Below are 22,918 nucleotides of genomic sequence, written 5' to 3'. Positions count from 1 at the left end.
CAGAAGTTCATACAAAGTTCCAGCTCCGCCTCCGCCTCGCGCCGCAGCTGCTGAGATCTCGCGAAAAACTCAACCGTCGCTGTGCTTTCGAACTAACGCGAGATTTCACGAGAGCCAAAGAACGCCCCAGTTAGCGTTAAAAACCTAGTCCGGTTTGTACGGTACATCAATCCCGTCCACTACATGGGTTTAATTTCCATTCAGTTCAGTGCTACTTAACAACACACGTCGTCACAAAGCAGCTTTACGGCAATCCCACAGCAAATCCCTATTAAACAAACAAACAAACAAACAAACAAACAAACAGTCCCTGAGGCGATATAGTGAGAGGAACCAGACTCACAAGTGAGCTCGTCCTCTTCGGACGATTCTAAATCGCTACTCTTCTACAGATCTACAGTACGCTCTAAAGTTAAACACAAGGCCTTCCAGGTGATTGCGAATCCGGGACGAGTCCTGGGATGAGCACGGGACGGTCTTTATGATTACAGCAGCAGTTCACACGCTGAGTGCATTCACGCTAGAACGTTCGTTTTTCCACTTTTTTTTCATTTACCTTCTCAAAACAGTGATTAGTGTGGTCAGTGTTATAGACTTAACCAAGTGACTGAATATGAATTGGTCTACAGCCATTTAAAGGTAGAGAAAAGGGCCTTTACACTGTTCACAGTGTGAGCAGCCATGTTGGTTCGACGTCGCTCCGTGAATGAGGAAGGAACTGGTCATTGGAAAGACCATCCCGAGTTGACGAGTTGATCTTTCAAGTTGATGGGGCGTTTTACTGGTCGGAGGTGATGAATTGCAAGTTGCAAAATTGCCTTGAACAGAACTGAGACTTCAATGACAGTGGAAAGAGAACAGTGACAGTGTGACAAGCGATATTTCCCAATCCCTGTTTAACACACAGAATAAGAATAACATACACATTGGTTTCATCTTATCCTGTCATATACTGTATATCCTCTTATCGCTTGTATGTAGACATTATGAAGAAAAATGAAGTTTGGACGCATATAGCAGACATTTTTAAGTAGTTCTAGAAGAAGTAGCTTTAGAAGATATATATAGCTACTACAGTTTCTCATAGGAACTAAAAACACACACACAGTACTCGCAAGCACAGTTGTGGTTACTACACCCCCACAAAACTATACCATATATAAACTCTCGACTGATTCTTCAGACCAATCATATGGCGTGTTTGGTTTGATGTTTTTTCAGTTCCCCAGTCACAACTTTAGTTCCTACCTGCAATTAGTTTCCATGTACTGTTTGATGTACAGAACGGAAGGAAAACCATGGTTTTGTCATATATTAACATCTTATTAGGAATAAAAACAAAGCCTGGGAAGAAGTAGCAGAGATCATTGCTGCATCTTGTCTCGCTAGTGTGAATGAAGTGTTAGGTTTACATTGTAGACCTGTAACCCAACAGTGGCGCGCACAGTGACTGAGTGGTTAGCACGTTTGCCTCACACCTCCAGGGTCGGGGGTTCGATTCCTGCCGCTGCTCTGTGTGTGTGTGGAGTTTGCATGTTCTCCCCGTGCTGCGGGGGTTTCCTCCGGGTACTCCGGTTTCCTCCCCCAGTCCAAACACATGCATGGTAGGCTGATTGGCGTGTCCAAAGTGTCCGTAGTGTATGAATGGGTGTGTGAGTGTGTATGTGATTGTGCCCTGCGATGGATTGGTGCCCTGTCCAGGGTGTACCCCGCCTTGTGCCTGATACTTCCTGGGATAGACTCCAGGTTCCCCGAAGCGGTATAGAAGACTGATGGATGGACCCAACGGTGGCATGTTTACACTATCCATCAATGGAAATTGACAACTGTAGCAACAATTGTCTGAACTGTAAAGTTCGTATGAATTTTTATAGTGGCGTTAAATGTAATGTGCCAGTAAAAGTTAAACAAACAACAAAAGCTATTTAACAGCTAGTTGAAATGGATTTCTTTATTTATTTATTTGTTTGTTTATTTCTTTTTTAAATCAGCAAGAATATTATGTAAGATTATAATATTATAACATTAATGATCAAGATGGCAACCTGTGTATGGGCTAGCTGCTAATTCCATATACTGTATCCTGACATTATGGCTAATAAACATAGATATAAGGTATGTATCCCTAAATAAAATGGCCACTGTAGCAGTGGGAATGATAGAAAGTCCTGGAAAGCGTTGCTCTAGCAACAGCACAGTTTCTCTCGCTGCATTTCTGGGGGTTTGTTGCTGTAGAAGGATGAACAAAAAAACAAATTACAGGAAGCCAACACTTAAATATATCTGTATTTATGTATAACAGTGCTTTCATTTGGCTGTGGAGTCAAATGTCACCAGTGGCATTCTGCACCTGTCACACCATGCCTAGTTTTTGTAAAGCAAATATTATTATAATTCAAGGTCATGTTCCAGCAGATGATATGTTAAAAATATTATAACGCCATTTTCAGTCATAATATAAAAAAAAAAATCAGTCCGCAAAGATCTAAATGACTGGGTCTTTGCTGTACTATACGGTATGCTCTTTATCATTTTATCTTAAAAACACAGTATTTTGTATTTTTTATTGTCTAGTGAGTAAAATCATTTCACCTTACAGTAAAAACTGGATTCGCTGCAAATCATAGGTTTATATTAATGCACTGGTTCTAATACGTTATTGTTTCTATAGTAACAGCTCATTCACAGGGAATTGTACAGCAAACTCTCCACATAAAAGTTTTCCATAACGAGACGTTTATTTAAAGCGCACCTATTATGGTTTTGAAACGTGGCTAATTTCGTTTTAAAGCTCTCATACAATCGATTTACACGCATCCGAGGTCAAAAAACACTTTAACGTGCTCATCATTTAAACTGCAGCGTTACCTTTTTTTCTCCCAGCGTCACAAATGACTCGTTAAATGATTCGTTTTAAAGTATTCGTTCTAAACTCCTCCTTTCAGAGAGCATACTCTGCTCTGATTGGTCAGACGTCCCAGTCTGTCGTGATCGGTCTACCGCTGTCAGCGAGCGGCCGATGAAGACCAGAGGCGGGGCTTTTTTCTTACAAACCTACGTAGGTTAGTACAGGAAGTGAAGTCTGGAATCACTAACGAGTCGTTTCAGCTGTTCAGAATCGATTCCTTCCATTGGGAGTCGATTACTCCGTTTGTCGTGCGCTTTGATCGTTGAAACTTTGCAGACGTTTTTAACATTCGCACACAGCTACACATATAACACACTACATGAAAGGTCACATTTGAAAAACCTTTAACATTTACGGAAGGAGTCTCCAGTGTCAGCGCTTTGTAACAGTCCGAAGTAAAGCCGTACGTTTTCCGGCACGTTCAGGACAGAGGAGTTTAAGCTTTGTGGTTTCTTGGAAATGTGACGAGCTGCGATTTCTTTACTAACAAAAAAATAGAGGAAAGAAGAGACTCTGGTGAGGGATCGACTCTTTAAATCTGCGTAAAAACGTAAGTGAGAACAGGAACTAACTTGTTTCCTGGACGTTCCATGACGTTAAATGTGACTGTAAAGGGATAAGAAGTATATGACGTGTCATCATTGCTCATAAATGAACAATTTAAATAATTGTTGCTCAATTGCTGTGGTGTAAGAGGAATAAAACACTTCGGGACCTATCCCAACCCTGTTGTGTTTTATTTCTTACTTAAAACATGATTCATCTTTGATCTTCATATACAGTAATATTACACTCAAGCACGTTAGGTATATATTTACCGCTCACAACTTCTGAGCGAGGATCACTGTATAGACTGCAAACAGTTCACTGATGCCAAAGTGACATTAAAAGTGTGTTGATTGTCATCAGATTAGATATTGAAGCGATGGCATACCACTCTTCAGAAATAGTGTATTATACCTTACTTTATATGTAGGATTAGTTAAATATCCAAACTCTTACTACTGACTACTGAAAATGCTACGGTGTCTTCACATACACTGACATCCAGTGTTCTGCTTCGAGGAGAACATTTAGTTCCTAAGTTGTGTTGAATGAATCATTTAAAATCCACTATCTACTTCACTATCACTTCAACTTTTTAAATCGAAATGTTGTTTCTTTTATTATTTCTTAATCCTGTTTTGTACATGTGTTGTTGTTTTTTTTTGTATTTGATCCTTTACCTGTTTGTCTGTGTCGAGTGTGTCCACGTTTGTCGATTTTATATCTGTAACAGGTCTCTCTTGGAAAACAGATCTTGATCTTGTTGCATAAATAGAAGAAATAAGGCCGGTTTTTCCTCCTGGTAAAAATCGAACGTCTCTGAAGATCAGGTGCTGTAGGATGTAAACTCTGCAGAAAACGAGCCCTAGGGTTAGGAAAGGAAAGTGCTGACTGAATTGGCCTGGTTGAAGTTGTTGTGTAATAGCGGACGCCCCCTGGAGCATGTACAGGGCAGTAAAGAATGTGTGGCATTCGCACCCCTGGCTGAAGGGCGATGGGAAGAAAGACCCCATTCATCAGCTCCTCTCAGGCACTAACACATAGACAATGACATGGGGTTTTTGTTGTTGGGTTTTCTTTTTTTTTTCTTTTTTTTTGAGTATCGAACTTTCATCCAGCTCTGTACAAACAAATTAGAACGTCTCGAAAGAACGAGTGACCCAAATTTTTACAAAAGTCCTGTACCACAACTTCTGGGGGCGGGGTGAAGCACTACATCGTTTATATATCCTCATTATTTCAAGATATTACTTCCGATTTATTTATTTATTTAAAAATTCACAATTTACAGTTAAGTATCTGGTTACTTTGAGCTATCTTATTGTCTTATCGTGATGTTATTTTTGACTTTAACGCTCTACAATCTATTATTGTAGCCGTATTAGCTATAATTATTGATAAACGTGGACGGCTCCATACGTCCCAAAAGTCACGGACCAATGAGAGGACCAAGAAGCGCTATCTCTACCCTTTTATCCAATGTTCATGCCTGTAAGAAGAAATAATGATTACAAAACGTTATTTTAAAATAGAAAATAAGCGTAAAAAAATAATCAAATACATTCTAAATACAAAATCATAGTTAAGTATAGTCAGTCTTATAGATTTAACCAGCGAATGTCTGTATGTTGCTGGATGTAAAGCTAATACGTGTATTTACAGTGGAACTCATGTTGGTCGGTATGAAGTTAAGAAGTCCTGCTTCGTTTACTTGTTTATGCTGTGAGCGTCCATGTTGATTTGACGTCGCTTGCTGAACTCTGAGTTAAGGAGACCATCCTGAGTTCCTGAGCAGGGGGTGTTTTCTTTCGTTTGTCTTGGTTAGAAATGACGAGTTGCGACCTATGGTCAAACGCAGCATGGGTAAGCAAGACGCTTTGGTGCTAGGAGTCAAAACCTTGACCTGAAAGCATTTAAACGAATTGTAGATCATTAGACGTGTAACTGAATTCCCCTAAAGCAACGTCATAATATCTTCAGGTAGTCATAGTCTCTGGGCAATACCATCACATCACATGACATCAGATTAGACATTAGATTAGACATTAGACTAGCTCTGTTACTATAGAATGGTGTAAGGCAAGAAATATGCTTTAATCAGACATATTGTTGATTTTTGTTGTATAGTAGTCAAACACGCAATACAATTGTGCCCAAAAGTTTGCACACCCCTTGCAGAATCTGCTAAATCTAAATACTGTTAACAAAATAAGACGGATCATAAAAATCCCATGTTGTTGTTTATGTATTTCTGCCCTGAATAAACTATTTCACATAACAGATGTTTACACATAGTCCACAAGACAAGATGACAGCTGAATTGATAAAAATGACCCCGTTCAAAAGTTTACACGCCCTTGATTATTAATACCGCGTGTCGTTACCTGGATGATCACCGACATGATGTGTTTATGTTTTGTGAGAGTTCTTCACGAGTCCCTTGTGCGTCCTGAGAAATTAAACCGCCCACTGTTCTTCAGAGAAATCCTCCAGGTCCGGCACATTCTTTACTTTTCCAGCATCTTCTGCAGTACATATTCGAGCTCTTTCCATCCGTCTTTTCACACTGAGGACGACCGAGGGACTCGCAAACGACTATTAGGAAAGGTGCAAACGTCCACTGACGCTCAAGAAGGCAACACGATACATTAAGAGCCCGGGGGTGTAAACTTTTGAACAGGACGATTGGTGTCAATTGTTATTATTTTGTTTAAATATCTTTTTTATTTATTTAGTACCGCCCTTCAGACGCTAAATAAGATAGTTACATGTCTCCCAGAAGACAAAATACTAACCATTTACACCGATCATCCTGTTTAAAAGTTGTTTTTTTTATTATTATTTATTATTTTATATGATTCTTATTCAGGACGGAACTAAATAAACAACAACATGGGATTTTAATGATACGTCTTATTTTGTTAACAGTGTTAAGATTGAGCAGATTCTGCAAGGGGTGTGCAAACTTTTCGGCACAAGTGTACATGACTTATTACTGCTAATGCACAATTACTATTTACTCGCTGAATTGAACCCGTTGAAAAGAATAAAACCATGGCATGGGCAAAAGTTTTGGCACCTTCTCAGCCAGTACTAGGCAGAACTCACTGCCTTCAGATGTTTCGGGCAAAAAGGACCACGTTATGACGTCACTGTACTAGCTTCATTCATTTATTCATTCATTCATTCATTCACTGATCTTCAGTAGTGCTTTATCCTGGTCAGGGTGGTGGATTTGATACAGTACGTCCTGGATGCAAGGCACCGTGCACACACACAATCATGCATTCACACGCTTATTCACACCTCGAATTTCCAGTCCGCTCACTGATATGTTTTGGGAAGGTAGAAGGAAACCGGACAACCCTGAGGAAACCCACGTAGACATGAGGAGAACACGCAGACATTAACCCGAGCTGAGAGACCCCGGAGCTGTGAGGTGGCAACGCCTCACTTCGTAGTTTCTCTCGAGTTCCTCGTTCTGAAGTGATTTGCTTACGTTATGGTTAATGAACATCGCGTGATTCGTTAAGCCGGCATGAGGTCAAACTTGATTCGCGGTTATTTCGAGCTAAAGTGGCCACGCCCCCCTGCACACCATCTGCCGCATCAGTAGACTTGCAGTGCAGGTGGCATCGTAGCAGACAGCGACAGCGACAGTATTGAGACAAATCTGAAAAGAATAACATTTCCAGAGAGAGAGAGAGAGAGAGAGAGAGAGGGAGAGAGATGCAGATCACAAGCATGCAGCAAAGTTCAGTCTTTTTTTGGGGTGCTTAGCATTCCTCAGTGTCCTCCTCCAGCGCTAACATGACTCACTCCGGTGTGAAAGCGCAGAGCGGCGGCGTGGGTGGATGTGACATCACAACGATTGGCAGTAGTGCCCTAAAGCTCCACCCACATCGAACGCCCCCGCCACGTGCGCACAAGAACACAAAAATAATGGCCAGGCACATCTTTCAGTTCTCTTTCCCATCTCTCTCTCTCTCTCTCTCTCTCGTTCTCCCTAAGGGAACGGCTCTTTTTATATGTTCTCTCTCTCTGTCCAAGAGCTCTGCAGTAAAGCAAATAAACAGACGACAGCGAGAACCAAGCCAAGGCGGTGGTTGCCATATTTGGCTACGGTGTGAGAAGATTTTGAAGTTAAAGAGAAAGATACGAGCCAACGTCTGCCTTCAGAAGCATCACGCTCTCTCTCCTTTCAATCTAAATTAAGCCCAGCTTGACGCAACATCCAAACCCCAGGATGCTGCGACTGTAAAACTGAGCTGGTGATTAGTCGCAGTGTTCTCCCTGCTTTGGAGTCTAATATAAAAGCTGAATTAGATCTGGATCTCTGCAGCGTCTCTGATGTTTTATACATCTCGGGCTTTACACCCCGCTCTCTTCCCATCCTGCGTCTTCGATACGAACACTATATATCTTCTGTTCTACCATATGCACGTAGTCGGATGCAAAAGTTTGTGCACCCCCGCTCAAATCACATTTCCTAACCGACGGTGAAAACGCAGCATAGAAATGACATCCCTGCTAAAGTTAACGCCGCATCACACTTCGGAAGGAACGCAGTGGTAAAGTAAAGGCATGCGCGATAGTTTGTGCACCCCGTCAGCCGATATAATCTGTACCGTACGGTAAGTGAGAACACGGATTTCATGTTTGTTTCATGGATGTTCCATAACATTAAATGTAACTATAATCAGATAAAAATATATATATATATATATATATATTTTTTTTATAAAGTATGACAATAAATGTACGCTTGTAATCGTAGGCAGATTGCTGTGATAGAAGAATAAAACACTGCAGGACGAGAAGTTCGAGGCAAATAATCAACAGTAACTCCGCTTCATCACAACAACATGTTGTTGATTATTTTCCTATAACAGCATGACGCGGAGTGTTTTGTTCCTTATGTAACAGTGGTGTTATAATGCAGCTCAGTGAACCACACACACACACACACACACACACACACACACACACACACACACACACACACAGTCTGCTTTGTTTCATTTGAAAATCTTGAGCTTAATTAACCACTCTGTCACTAGTTACTGCTGCTGTGTCTAATCCGGCGGTGTGTGAGATCGAACAGCTGGGTCAGAGTCACAGCCGTTTCCAGCCAGTGCTATTTTCGTCGTTTCAGTCTGGCCTGTACCGACTCCTCGCCGAGCGCCTGGAAGAAAGACGCGAGCCAAGTGTGAGAGTGGAGCGCCGTCCCTCCACACAGCCGCTCTAATTACAGAGTTATAAATTTACATCTCTTACAGTGCAGTGGGCTCTCAGCGCTCGCAGCGTGGCACAGCAGCTGAGAACATCAGAACATCATAACAATAAGAAGCCTTCACTGGTCACGTATACATTACAGCAGAGTGAGATTAGTTTCTTCACATATCCCAGCACGTCAGGAAGCTGGGGTCAGAGCACAGGGTCAGAGAGGGTTAAGGGCCTTGCTCAAGGGCCCAACAGTGGCAGCCTGCAGTGCTGGGGCGCGAACCCCTGACCTTCTGAGCAGTAACCCAGAGCCTTAACCGCTAAGCCACCACTGTCAGTTGACTGTACAACAGCGGGTTATTGCACTTGAATGGATTTTAACACTAAATGGGCTTGTATAAAAGTTTGTGCACCCTTCCTGTCACTTATTTACATCTTATTCTAAAGGTCTAATGACATAATCCACTCATCCAGAGCTTAATAATTTGCCTTTCAAACCTCTCAGGTATTGTGTTTAAACTCAACAACTAAAAACTCCTCTTTAAAAAAAATTAAAAGGAGAAACATTTTTTAAAAAATGCCAATGGTTTATCAGTGTTGCTAGCTTAGTGACTTTGCTGCTAGATTTGACAGTCAATGACTAATCACTGATTACTACTGTTCCCAACAACTAATCACTGATTACTACTGTTCCCAACAACTAATCACTGATTACTACTGTTCCTAACAACTAATCACTGATTACTACTGTTCCCTACAACTAATCACTGATTACTACTGTTCCCTACAACTAATCACTGATTACTACTGTTCCCTACAACTAATCACTGATTACTACTGTTCCCTACAACTAATCACTGATTACTACTGTTCCCTACAACTAATCACTGATTACTACTGTTCCCAACAACTAATCACTGATTACTACTGTTCCCTACAACTAATCACTGATTACTACTGTTCCCAACAACTAATCACTGATTACTACTGTTCCCTACAACTAATCACTGATTACTACTGTTCCCAACAACTAATCACTGATTACTACTGTTCCCTACAACTAATCACTGATTACTACTGTTCCCTACAACTAATCACTGATTACTACTGTTCCTAACAACTAATCACTGATTACTACTGTTCCCTACAACTAATCACTGATTACTACTGTTCCCTACAACTAATCACTGATTACTACTGTTCCCTACAACTAATCACTGATTACTACTGTTCCCAACAACTAATCACTGATTACTACTGTTCCCAACAACTAATCACTGATTACTACTGTTCCCTACAACTAATCACTGATTACTACTGTTCCCAACAACTAATCACTGATTACTACTGTTCCCAACAACTAATCACTGATTACTACTGTTCCCTACAACTAATCACTGATTACTACTGTTCCCAACAACTAATCACTGATTACTACTGTTCCCTACAACTAATCACTGATTACTACTGTTCCCAACAACTAATCACTGATTACTACTGTTCCTAACAACTAATCACTGATTACTACTGTTCCCTACAACTAATCACTGATTACTACTGTTCCCAACAACTAATCACTGATTACTACTGTTCCCAACAACTAATCACTGATTACTACTGTTCCCTACAACTAATCACTGATTACTAAAGGTCGCAACAACTAATCACTGATTACTACTGTTCCCTACAACTAATCACTGATTACTACTGTTCCCTACAACTAATCACTGATTACTGTTATTCCCAACAACTAATCACTGATTACTACTGTTCCCAACAACTAATCACTGATTACTACTGTTCCCTACAACTAATCACTGATTACTACTGTTCCTAACAACTAATCACTGATTACTACTGTTCCCAACAACTAATCACTGATTACTACTGTTCCCTACAACTAATCACTGATTACTACTGTTCCCTACAACTAATCACTGATTACTACTGTTCCCTACAACTAATCACTGATTACTACTGTTCCCAACAACTAATCACTGATTACTACTGTTCCCTACAACTAATCACTGATTACTACTGTTCCCTACAACTAATCACTGATTACTACTGTTCCTAACAACTAATCACTGATTACTACTGTTCCCTACAACTAATCACTGATTACTACTGTTCCCTACAACTAATCACTGATTACTACTGTTCCCTACAACTAATCACTGATTACTACTGTTCCCAACAACTAATCACTGATTACTACTGTTCCTAACAACTAATCACTGATTACTACTGTTCCCTACAACTAATCACTGATTACTACTGTTCCCTACAACTAATCACTGATTACTACTGTTCCTAACAACTAATCACTGATTACTACTGTTCCCTACAACTAATCACTGATTACTACTGTTCCCTACAACTAATCACTGATTACTACTGTTCCTAACAACTAATCACTGATTACTACTGTTCCCAACAACTAATCACTGATTACTACTGTTCCCAACAACTAATCACTGATTACTGTTATTCCCAACCATTAATCTCTGATCATCATGGCTCCCAACCACTAACTACTTATCTCAATCAATTATAAATTGTAATCACTGAGCTATAAGAGTAATAAGATATTTCAGGATGTATTATTATTAGAAAAGAATCAACACCGGGTGGTAACAGTATGTATGTTTAGCGTCACATCACCACGTCAATGGTTATTTTTCTATAGTAGCACATCATCATGTTTTTATACTTTTTTATTCTAATAAAACAATTATTTTTTAATTCTAATAAAACAATTTTCTTTTCAGGAAATCTGCCTTCTTCATGTAACATATTTTAACATTCATCGAATTGTCAAGATCATTTGCATATGTTAATGAGTCATATGCTAATTAGTCTTAATGAGTATGACTTTGACTTGGGTAGCAGAAAAGTTCTACTATCAATGAAGAATCTGAAGGCTGGATATTCAGAGGTGGGAGGATTACAGTACCGTGACTTTGTTGGTGCAGTTTCTTTTTTCGTAATGACGTTACTATGGAAACGTTGGCTTCATGCGAGATGCATGTGATGTAATTCACACTATGTATTCTTTGGGATCTTAAACGTATTTTAAAAAGAAAAAAAGTCTCATGTCTGCCTCCTTGTGGATAAATGCGGTACTGCATAATAAGAGTCTATTTATTCATAAACATTTCGACCCCTTCATCAGAATCACCATAAGCCTAATACAGATTGTATATAATCACATGTGCATTAAAAGAAGTCTAAACAAGAGTCTTGTTGATATATTTCAACATTATTTTCATTATTTGACATTTTTCATACAGAACAGACATAGATCATAGTGTTATAGTGTACAACATTTCATCCAATACAACATACCATAATACCACCTTCACACATACTTCAATAAGATCATTTACAGTCCGTCAGGTTCAGTAGATTCACTTCAAATTAGAGTAAAATTCATTTAAAAAATGTGAAATGTTTGACGTAAAACTTTCAAATGATCTTTAAAATAAAAGAAATTTCCTCCGAATGATTTCCTACTGCGAAAAATGAATGAACATAATGAATATTAAAGTCATTTCATCAATATTAAACACTTCATTAGAACACGTGAGGACGACTCGATTCATAACAACAATCTTTTAACGTTCGCTTTCGTTTAATTTAGGAGGATTTCACCAACGATAGTTTTTAAAGTACCGGAGTATCTATGCCTCAGACATGATCTCACTTTATTGGGCATGAGCATAATAAAAAACAAATCTGTAGAAACTGATAGACTCCTTATTAAAGGTGCAGTTCGCAATGTTTGCAGGTGTTTCTGGGCCTGAAACGATCCTATAATTTCATCATACCTCACAAACACTGTGATTAGCAATATTGCCATGTAATAGATTTCCTAATTTGTTTGTTTGTTTTTCACGTTTTTTGTTAAAAAAAAAATCTCCAGCCCTAAAATTAGCTCCGCCCCCAACCAGCTGAAACCTTTCTTTCCGTAAAAGGGCATTTATGCGACTATATATAGTTTAAACAAGAGATTGAAGGCTTGTCAATGTGTGTGTGTGTGTGGGGGGGGGTGGGGGGGGGGTGGGGGGGTGGGGGGGTGTATTTTTTATAATTTTTTTTGCATTTGTAATTCTTTACACGGGCAACAGAGGGCGCTAAAAATTACAAACCGCTCCTTTAAGACTACAGGTCGCATCACAGGATTGGTCACCTCCATAGTATGTCCGGTTCCTTAATGGATTAATGAAGGTTTAGCCACATGAAAGGTGTAAAAAAAAAATAATAATAAAAAAAAAACACCACTCTTGAAATAAAGGATAAATTCATCTTAAAGGAATGCAGTAACGTTAACTGATGTTAGCGTTCCTGATAATTAGCTAGATGTTATTATATCGATAAAGTTATCCGATATTGCATATGTTTTTATTGAATATTTCGGTTCGTTTACACGAAGCAATGATAACAATGTGGATAGGTGAAAAGGTTAGTAACGTTAGCTAGCGGTCGTTAACTGAGAGACGAGTTAACGCTCGTAGCGATGCTGACGCTTGATGAGGAGGAACAAAGAGACACAAAAGGTCTGTCAGATTAGCTTTGTTTACCTAGCAAAACATTTCTACTCGCTGTGGTTTCACATTATTTGCCCTTAAATTCTACTTAAGTGCTGATATTTCAAGCTGTTTCTTCGATTCCGCTGCAGTTTTGTTTTTCTATGAAACGTTTTGTAAACAGTGTTTGACTCAGACATTGTTTTTGTTGTTGTTGTTGTTGTAGCGCAAGTAGCTTTACCCTGTGAAGACGAATTCCAGCAGGAAAGATGTGAAAAAGTTTCATTTACATACTGCACACAAACACACACACACACACACACACACACACACACACACAAAGAGAGAGAGAGAGAGAGAGAGAGAGAGAGAGAGAGAGAGAGAGAGAGAGAGAGAGAGACGCTTGCCAAAAGTAAACTAATCACACAGTGCCATCTAGTGGGGAAAACACTGTAAATGCAGGTACATGAGCTGAACTCAGAATACCTCGTGTCTCACATTAAAGGTGCAATCAGCAATTTTGGTTGGATTCAGCCGAAGCTAGCGGTTTTCAAAAACAGCACTTTCTCTCAGCGTTTCCTTCAAAAAGCCACGCCCACAAAAAGTGTTCCAAGCTCTTCGGATAGTTACGAGTCATTTTTTCTTGGAACTTTCTTCTCGTTTGTAAAAACGAAACACTTTGTTACAGGGGTTCACACTGAACCTTTAAGAGTTCCCCAAAAAAAACAAGCCAAAGAACGCTTGGACCTTTTTTTTCCCTCGATGACAGGGCTGTTAACGATCCAGTTACGGTTAAAGAGCATGAAACACACAATGTTGGGAATGTTCTTAAATATCATGCCTTCTGAAAAAGTTTATTAGTAAACACCAACACACTTAATCAGACGAGTCAGAAAGGTGTCCGAGTAGTAAATTAGTCTTCCAAACGCCCCTACGACTCCTGCGACAGGCTGTATCATTTCTGCACCTCTGTAATTTAAATAAAACAGCTGCAGCTGCTGTGCGAATTTATTCACCACTAAAATGTATGACGCTAACAACAGCTGGATAATTTACCTTGCTACTAACTTGTCACAAGGTTGCAGGCTAGTCGTTTAGGCTAGGCTTCCTGAATGTAAAGAGGACTTTAACATAGCACAGTAGTCTTCTGACTTCATTCGTTCGTTCGCTTGTTCACTCGTTCGTTCGTTCGTTCGTTCGTGATGGGACTGGAAGGAAGGCACCAAACCGAGAAGGAAAAAAAAAATCCCACCAAAGTGACACTGGATAAGAAAAGAAAATGTGTTGATGTCACTTCCTGTCCTCAGCACCAGCAGCTCTTTTGCGCGTTACTGCTGCCGTCACATACTCCCGCCTCTTCCTCCAGCGCCGCTAGATCCAGCTGGTCGGTGATGGACACCCGCAGGAGATCAAGGTCCTTTTTATTAGCCTGCAACACCAGCTCGGCTAAACGTGTAAAGGACTGAAACAAAAGCGAGAGACATGCAGCAGAGTTATGGCTGTGCGAGCCTGGTACACGCTAGAGGTCGACCGATTGATCGGTTTTGCCGATTAATCGGCACCGATAACCGATTGCTGGAGTTATCGGTTATCGGCAAAAATCCACACCGGTATTTTTTCCCGGTTGCAGGAGCGGCTGAGAAGAGTCAGCCGTCATTCTACAGTACGAGAGCGGCCTCTGGAGGCGAAATAAAAACTACAGCTGACCAATTTTGTCGTGATATTTGAAGTGTTTTTTGATTCATTTTTGGACGTCTCTGTTTTTATTTATTATTCGGAGTGTTCCTTTTTGGTTCACTTTGGATGCATATGTTTTATTTACTAATATATATATATATATATTAATATTTATATATTTACTTCATTCTAAAAAGTACCGTACACTTTCACGGTACAGTCAGTATTGTTTTTTTGTATTTTTGTAATAAAGTTCAGCAATATTTTACTCTCAGTGTTATGTTTTCATTCAGTATCAGTTTTTAAAAATCGGACGTTCGGTGGATTGATGGGTTATCGGCAGGTACAGCCCAACTTAGTTATCAGTGTCTGTAAAATCGGTCGCACTCTAGTACACGCGGCATGTATGGAACAGAGTTTTGTCCTCATTCTGTCTTAATGGTGTGCAAACATTTGCACTGTATATATTTATATAACTATACCATTCTCTGACAATAAGTCGATTCTATTCTCACCTACGAGCTTCATCTATATTTTATCCTATCGACACCTTTTCTTCTATTCACGTCTATATAATTCTCAAGTATTTCATTTTATTCCACGCTATTCTTACCATTTTATACTGAACTATTCACTGACAAATTCACTTCAACCCTGTTCGTACCCTTTCGCTTCTGTTTTCAATTTACTCTCTGTTTTCTCAGAAAATGAACAGCTTGATGCATATACATACCTCTGTGATGTTGTGATTGGTAAAGGCACTTGTCTCATAAAAGTCCATTCCATAAGCTTTAGCAAGCTACAGTCGGGGAACAAACACATCACTGTTTGTACAGTTTTAATGGTGAACACACACACACACACACACACACACACACACACACACACACACACACCTTGTTTCCCTGTTCTGTGGCCACTTGTCTCTTGTGTTCCTCGTCAGATTTGTTTCCAATCAGCACCTTTTGCACTTTGTCAGGAGCGTACTTAACAGACGGAGAAACATGAGAGAGTGTTAGTGTAAAGATTCAGAAAGCGGTTTCCCGAGACACAGAGACAGCCGATGTGACAGACTGTTGTTTTATCGCTCCTTCATCAGTCTTGTCCCGAGAGTGTCGTGGCTGAAGATTGCACTCCTGACTGACGTAAGTTTGGGGCGTGGCCAACCACGGGGCGAAGTTAAACTCAAAGAACATGTTTATCTATGGTCTCATTAGTGTTCTGTGTAAAACTGGCAAGAACTGGCCACTGCGGGCGTGATTGGTGAAGGGTGCTTGGACCCCGCACATCGCTGTTTCATGATATTTTGTTTATTGTTTGTCCATTGGTCTATTCATCCATGCATCTATTCATCCATTCGTCTATTCATCCATTCGTCTATTCATCCATTCGTCTATTCATCCATTCGTCTATTCTATTCATCCATTCGTCTATTCTATTCATCCACTCATCTATTCATCCATCCACCTATTCATCCATTCGTCTATTCATCCATTCATCTATTAATCCATTTGTCTATTCATCTATTCATCCATTCATCTATTCATCCATTCGTCTATTCATCTATTCATCCATTCATCTATTCATCCATTCATCCAATCATCTATTCATCCATCCACCTATTCATCCATTCATCTATTCATCCATTCGTCTATTCATCCATTCATCTATTCATCCATTCGTCTATTCATCCATTCATCTATTCATCCATTCGTCTATTCATCCATTCGTCTATTCATCCATTCGTCTATTCTATTCATCCATTCATCTATCCATCCATCCACCTATTCATCCATTCATCTATTCATCCATTCATCTATTAATCCATTTGTCTATTCATCTATTCATCCATTCATCTATTCATCCATTCATCCATTCATCTATTCATCCACCCACCTATTCATCCATTCATCTATTCATCCATCCACCTATTCATCCATTCATCTATTCATCTATTCATCCATCCATCCATCCACCTATTCATCCATTCATCTATTCATCCATCCACCTATTCATCCATTCATCTATTCATCTATTCATCCATTCATCCATCCACCTATTCATCTATTCATCTATTCATCCATTCGTCTATTCATCTATTCATCCATTCATCTATTCATCCATTCATCCATTCATCTATTCATCCACCCACCTATTCATCCATTCATCTATTCATCCATCCACCTATTCATCCATTCATCTATTCATCCATTCATCCATTCATCCATTCATCCATCCACCTATTCATCCATTCATCTATTCATCCATTCATCTATTCATCCATCCACCTATTCATCCATTCATCTATTCATCCATCCACCTATTCATCCATTCGTCTATTCATCCATTCATCTATTCATCCATCCACCTATTCAACCATTCATCTATTCATCCATTCATCTATTCATCCATCCACCTATTCATCCATTCGTCTATTCATCCATTCATCTATTCATCCATCCACCTATTCATCCATTCGTCTATTCATCCATTCGTCTATTCATCCATTCGTCTATTCTATTCATCCATTCATCTATTAATCCATCCGCCTATTCATCCATTCATCTATTCATCCATTCATCTATTCATCCATTCATCCATCCACCTATTCATCCATTGATCTATTCATCCATTGATCTATTCATCCATCCAACTATTCATCCATTCGTCTATTCATCCATTCGTCTATTCTATTCATCCATTCATCTATTCATCCATTTGTCTATTCATCCATTCATCTATTCATCCATTCGTCTATTCATCCATTCATCTATTCATCCATTCGTCTATTCATCCATTCGTCTATTCAGCCATTCCTCTATTCTATTCATCCATTCATCTATTCATCCATTCGTCTATTCTATTCATCCATTCATCTATTCATCCATTCGTCTATTCATCCATTCATCTATTCATCCATTCGTCTATTCATCCATTCGTCTATTCAGCCATTCCTCTATTCTATTCATCCATTCATCTATTCATCCATCCACCTATTCATCCATCCACCTATTCATCCATTCATCTATTCATCCATTCATCTATTAATCCATTCGTCTATTCATCTATTCATCCATTCATCTATTCATCTATTCATCCATTCGTCTATTCATCTATTAATCCATTCATCTATTCATCCATTCATCCATTCATCTATTCATCCATCCACCTATTCATCCATTTGTCTATTCATCCATTTGTCTATTCATCCATTCATCTATTCATCCATTCATCTATTCATCCATTCTTCTATTCATCCATTCATTTTTCATCCATTCATCTATTCATCCATTCTTCTATCCATCCATTCATCTATTCATCCATTCATCTATTCATCCATTCTTCTATCCATCCATCCACCTATTCATCCATCCACCTATTCATCCATTCATCCATTCATCTATTCATCCATTCATCTATTCATCCATCCACCCATTCATCCATTCATCTATTCATCCATTCATCTATTCATCCATCCACCTATTCATCCATTCGTCTATTCATCCATTCATCTATTCATCCATCCACCTATTCATCCATTCATCTATTCATCCATTCATCTATTCATCCATTCATCTATTCATCCATCCACCTATTTATCCATTCATCTATTCATCTATTGATCCATTCATCTATTCATCCATCCACCTCTTTATCCATCTATTCATCTAACCATACATCTATCTATTCATCCATTCATCTACAGCTGAGTGCAAAAGTCTAAGCCCCCCCTCAATTTACTACCATATTATTTACTAAAAGTCACAAAAACAGCAAACCCGAATAAAAGCCAAAAGTTCTGAGCTCGCACATTTCATCATAAAAATGATATAATTCTGTTCTACTCTGTCCTAAAATGACATTCTGTGCAATTCTGTTGTGCTTCATTTTACAGAATTCTGTTCAGTTTCTATTCTAAGAGCTTGAACAGCCAGTCAGACAGTCGGTGAAAATATATTCTACATTTTCATGGGATTTCTATTCCGTTTATTTCACTGGAATTCTGTTCTGTTTTATTCTATTATTTCATTCTACTCTACTCTACTGGACTCAGTAACATTATACTGTATTGGGTTTTCTCCTATTACAGCTGCTGTATTTCTATCCTATCAGTAAAATTATATTCTATTACATTCTACACTCAGTGCCATTCCACTCTATTAGATTATATTCTATTTTGCTCTGTGTAAGCCTGTGTGATCTGACCCTGTAAATCTATTATATTCTGTGTAAAGTGGTAAAGGTTTACTCTGTTACATTGCACTTAAGTCAGAGTAATTCTATTCTATAAGAGCGAATTGATGCAAATAAAAAAAATATACCCCGTGAACTTCATCATTATTAAATATTAAATATAAAGCGTCTCGGCGCTGATGCAATAATTTGTTGTTCTTGGTCTACATGTTTGTTCATAGCGCAGTATCAGGTTCGAACGATCTGAGAAAACCCGTTTAGTGCATTTTAGGTGTCAAGAATGTTTATTATTATTATTATGATGATGATGATGATGATGTTTATGTTTATCCCACCTCGTCCACATCACTCGCCCATTTCATGATGTGCTGAAAGGAGCGCTCGCTCGTGATGTCATACACCAGAAAGATTCCCTGGTGAAGAAAAATAGAAGTGAGTCATTTTGTACATCAAACAGTTTTTTGTTTTTTTTACTGCCGAGCGACCAGCACCTGAACAACGTGGTACGGTACCAAACTCAGTACCGAATCCATGATCCCACATTCTGGCATTATTTCCACTGCCGATCGAGTCGTACTGTAACTATGTACCCCTGCTCAATTTGCTTTCCTTTTCCTTTAAGAAAACCAAACAGGGAAATGTGGGCGGGGCTAGAATAACGCAGATCCCTAATCGGTCGAATCACAGAATGGTCCTACCGGACACTCCGGCAAGTTTATTAAATTATTCTTTTCGAATCCTTCTCTGCCCGCTTTATGAGGCAACGTCAGAATTTTATCACATGATCTCATGATTCGGATTCATTTTATTAGTTTAAAAAGAAATATCTTTTGCATTTAAATTACCCCATGATCCGTGTAAAATCCGCTTCCTGTTCACTACATATGCTCACGACACAGGGTACAACGTAATGGTAGTGGTGGGTACTGGTGTACAGTACCCCAAATATAACGGCCATTTGCGATCCAGCCTGCTTGTTTAAAGTATCGGCACCCCCGGCTTTGTATGGACTACTCACTGTGTCTTGCAACAGTTCACCATGTGAGGGAGACAGCGAGACCATTCTTACATCGAATAAACGACCTACTTCGGAGTAGTATTTTAGTAACCGTAGAAATCGCTAGCCTTTTACGAGCACCGTTTTGCATTGGTGACTATACTGTGACGCTATGGTGAAGATTTTGTGCCAGATAGAAAAGCAATCAAACTGTAGCGGTGCACACTCAGAGAGTATTGTCTTTTTTTTTTTCACTGGTGACACGAAGACGACGCGTTACACCGAAAAGCAAACACCTTCACTGCTTTGCTGTCGGGCCGCTTTATCTTTCCGTTGAAAGAAACAAAAGAAGCAAGAATAAGCAGGGGAAATGTCATTTCCTGTTGCACTGCATTCCACTTTGATCACTGCCCCGCAGTGGTGCCGTGCTGAAACGCGCTCACGTCCAAATCTAAGCTGCGTTTGTGGGCGTGGCTATAATCAGAGAAAGGAGCACGGGCCTGAAAATATCAGGTGTCGGCATCCACATAAAGGAAGTTTTTTAATCGGCTCGTTATGTCTTCATTCCAACCGCACTGAACCCTTAATTCAGAGTTAATACTAATTATTACCGGCATGGGATCTTCTCCATATCGCACTGTGCACTGATTTGTCGAAATTAGGCTGATTTACAGATACAAACATTTACAAATGCACAACTACGGGCCCCGAAGCACTTCTTCTGGAGTGTCTGGTCCGTCTGAGTTGCACTGTACTATTACAAAATGCAGCATATATCATTTCCCACACCTGTCCTGTGAGACTGTGGGATGTAACAGTTGTGTTACTGCACTAATTGTGATGCGGTGTGATGGATGAACTCACCTGTGCCCGTCTGTAGTACTGTTTAGTTATGGTCTGATATCGCTCCTGTCCTGCCGTATCCCTATGAGAGACAGGCGTACAGGAGAGTCAGGACTAACACCAACACCAGCACATCAGAGTGTAGAGTTCACGCACCGCACGACCTCTTGCTTACTCACCATATCTGTATTCTCACTTTGATTCCATCGATCTCTAACGTCTTCATTTTAAAATCCACTCCTGACGAGCAAAGACAGAAACGGCAGATTGATAAAGATAGATACAACAGTGAGGCAAAAGTCTGGTGTGATGCTACTTAATACTACTACTACTACTACTACTAATAATAATAATAATAATAACTTAATTAGTAAACATTTGTTAGCTGAACAAAAAGACAGGTTTCTTTTAGCTCCCCAGACTGAGGCTCATGAATTCTCAGGTCAAAGTTCATCTAGATAAAGTTGGCATGAAGTGAAAGTGAAGGCCATCGCAAACCAACGAGCATCATTCACATCGTACATCCTTTCCCCTTCAGGAAATGAGCTTTTTAGCAATGTGAATATATATACAGATCAGCCATAACATTAAAACCACCTGCCTAAATATCGTGTAGGTCCCTCTACAGCTCTGAGCCATCGAGGCACGGACTCTTCTGAAGGTGTGCTGTGGTTTCTGGCACTAAGACGTTAGCAGCAGATCCTTTAAGTTGTGTAAGTTGCAAGGTGGGGCCTCCATGGGTCGCACTCGTCACGTCCCACAGACGCTCGATCGGATGGAGATCTGGGAATCCAAGTCAACACCTTGAACTCTCTGTCATGTTCCTCGAAGCGTCCCTGAACTATTTTTGCAGTGTCTCAGGGGTACCGTGAAGGGGTGTACTTGTTCTGCAGCAGTGTTTAGGTACTGTAGGTGGGACGTGTCAAAGGAACATCAACATGAACACCAGGACTCGAGGTTTCCCAGCAGAACATTTCCCAGAGCATCACACTGCCTCCACCGGCTCGCCTTCTTCACATAGTGCATCCTGGTGCCACCTCTTCCCCAGGTAAGACACACACACACACACACACACACACACACACACACACCCGACCTCCACATGATGTAAAAGAAAACGTGATTCGTCAGACCCGGCCACCTTCTTCCACTCCTCCATGGTCCAGTTCTGATGCTCACGTACCCATTGTAGGCTCTTTCGGTGGTGTACAGTTTTAGTGTTATGGCTGATTGGTGTACACAGCTGTGATTTGCATCTGCACCTTTTTTTTACTAGAACCTCTTCTGATCAATCAGATTCGAGAATTCGGCAGCGTGTGGTATAAAGGAAAGTATTAATTAGCCCTGATATAATCTGCTTCCTCTGTTAGCATAAAGATCAATCTAAGAACCATTTTCCACAACGAGCTCTCATTAACTGCATGCAAGCTATTCTAGGATATATATATATATATATATATATATATATATATATATAAATAGCGCGTAGTAGAGACAGGATCTTCATTCAGAAGAAGCAGAACAGGAAAACTTTTTACTTGTGGTGGAAATTATTTTGTGACATGAAATTAATTTTCACACTCACATTAAAAGAGATATTAATCATTACTAGAGAGCTCGTCTCTATCCTGCGGTTACGACACTCGGGCCCCCGACAGTGTTCATTGTCGCTGTAACATATGTCACGCTGTCATAAAGCTTACTGAAGTAAGATCTAGGTCAGATTCCATCTCGAGCCATCTCTCAGAGTCGCTGGAGGAGATTAACTCTCCGGTCCAGGACCTTATCTCACTAAAGGTTAATGCTTAATCAAAATAGTGCAATCCAGACAGATCCCATCCTGCCGGCATGAATAAGCGCCTCACTGGAAAGGTTCCTCATTGATTTTTTTTTTTCTTTTCGACTGCTGGTAAAGTACACCGACTCTGCAAACAGAAAGCCAGCGTGTGTGTATGTGTGTGGTTTTTTTTGTTTGTTTGTTTTTTTTTATTGTCACAGAAT

General features: G+C 39.8%; 1 protein-coding gene across 1 annotated transcript in view; it reads right to left on the bottom strand.

Moving 5' to 3' along the window:
- Positions 1-12,728: 12,728 nt before the first annotated feature.
- Positions 12,729-22,918, bottom strand: part of rab15 (RAB15, member RAS oncogene family) — a 24,404-nt gene continuing 14,214 nt past the window's right edge. Inside the window, exons 3-8 of the mRNA XM_017455492.3 lie at positions 21,097-21,157; positions 20,939-20,999; positions 19,413-19,490; positions 15,780-15,869; positions 15,617-15,682; positions 12,729-14,668 (exon numbers count right to left, since the gene is read on the bottom strand). Coding sequence (XP_017310981.1) covers positions 14,510-14,668; positions 15,617-15,682; positions 15,780-15,869; positions 19,413-19,490; positions 20,939-20,999; positions 21,097-21,157 — 515 coding nt within the window. The 3' untranslated portion in view covers positions 12,729-14,509. The remainder of the gene's footprint in view (positions 14,669-15,616; positions 15,683-15,779; positions 15,870-19,412; positions 19,491-20,938; positions 21,000-21,096; positions 21,158-22,918) is intronic.

This window comes from Ictalurus punctatus, chromosome 25, assembly GCF_001660625.3.
Source record: "Ictalurus punctatus breed USDA103 chromosome 25, Coco_2.0, whole genome shotgun sequence".
NCBI lineage: Eukaryota > Metazoa > Chordata > Actinopteri > Siluriformes > Ictaluridae > Ictalurus > Ictalurus punctatus.
Note: the sequence above shows the minus strand (reverse complement) of the source record. Positions and strands in the feature narration are given on the sequence as shown.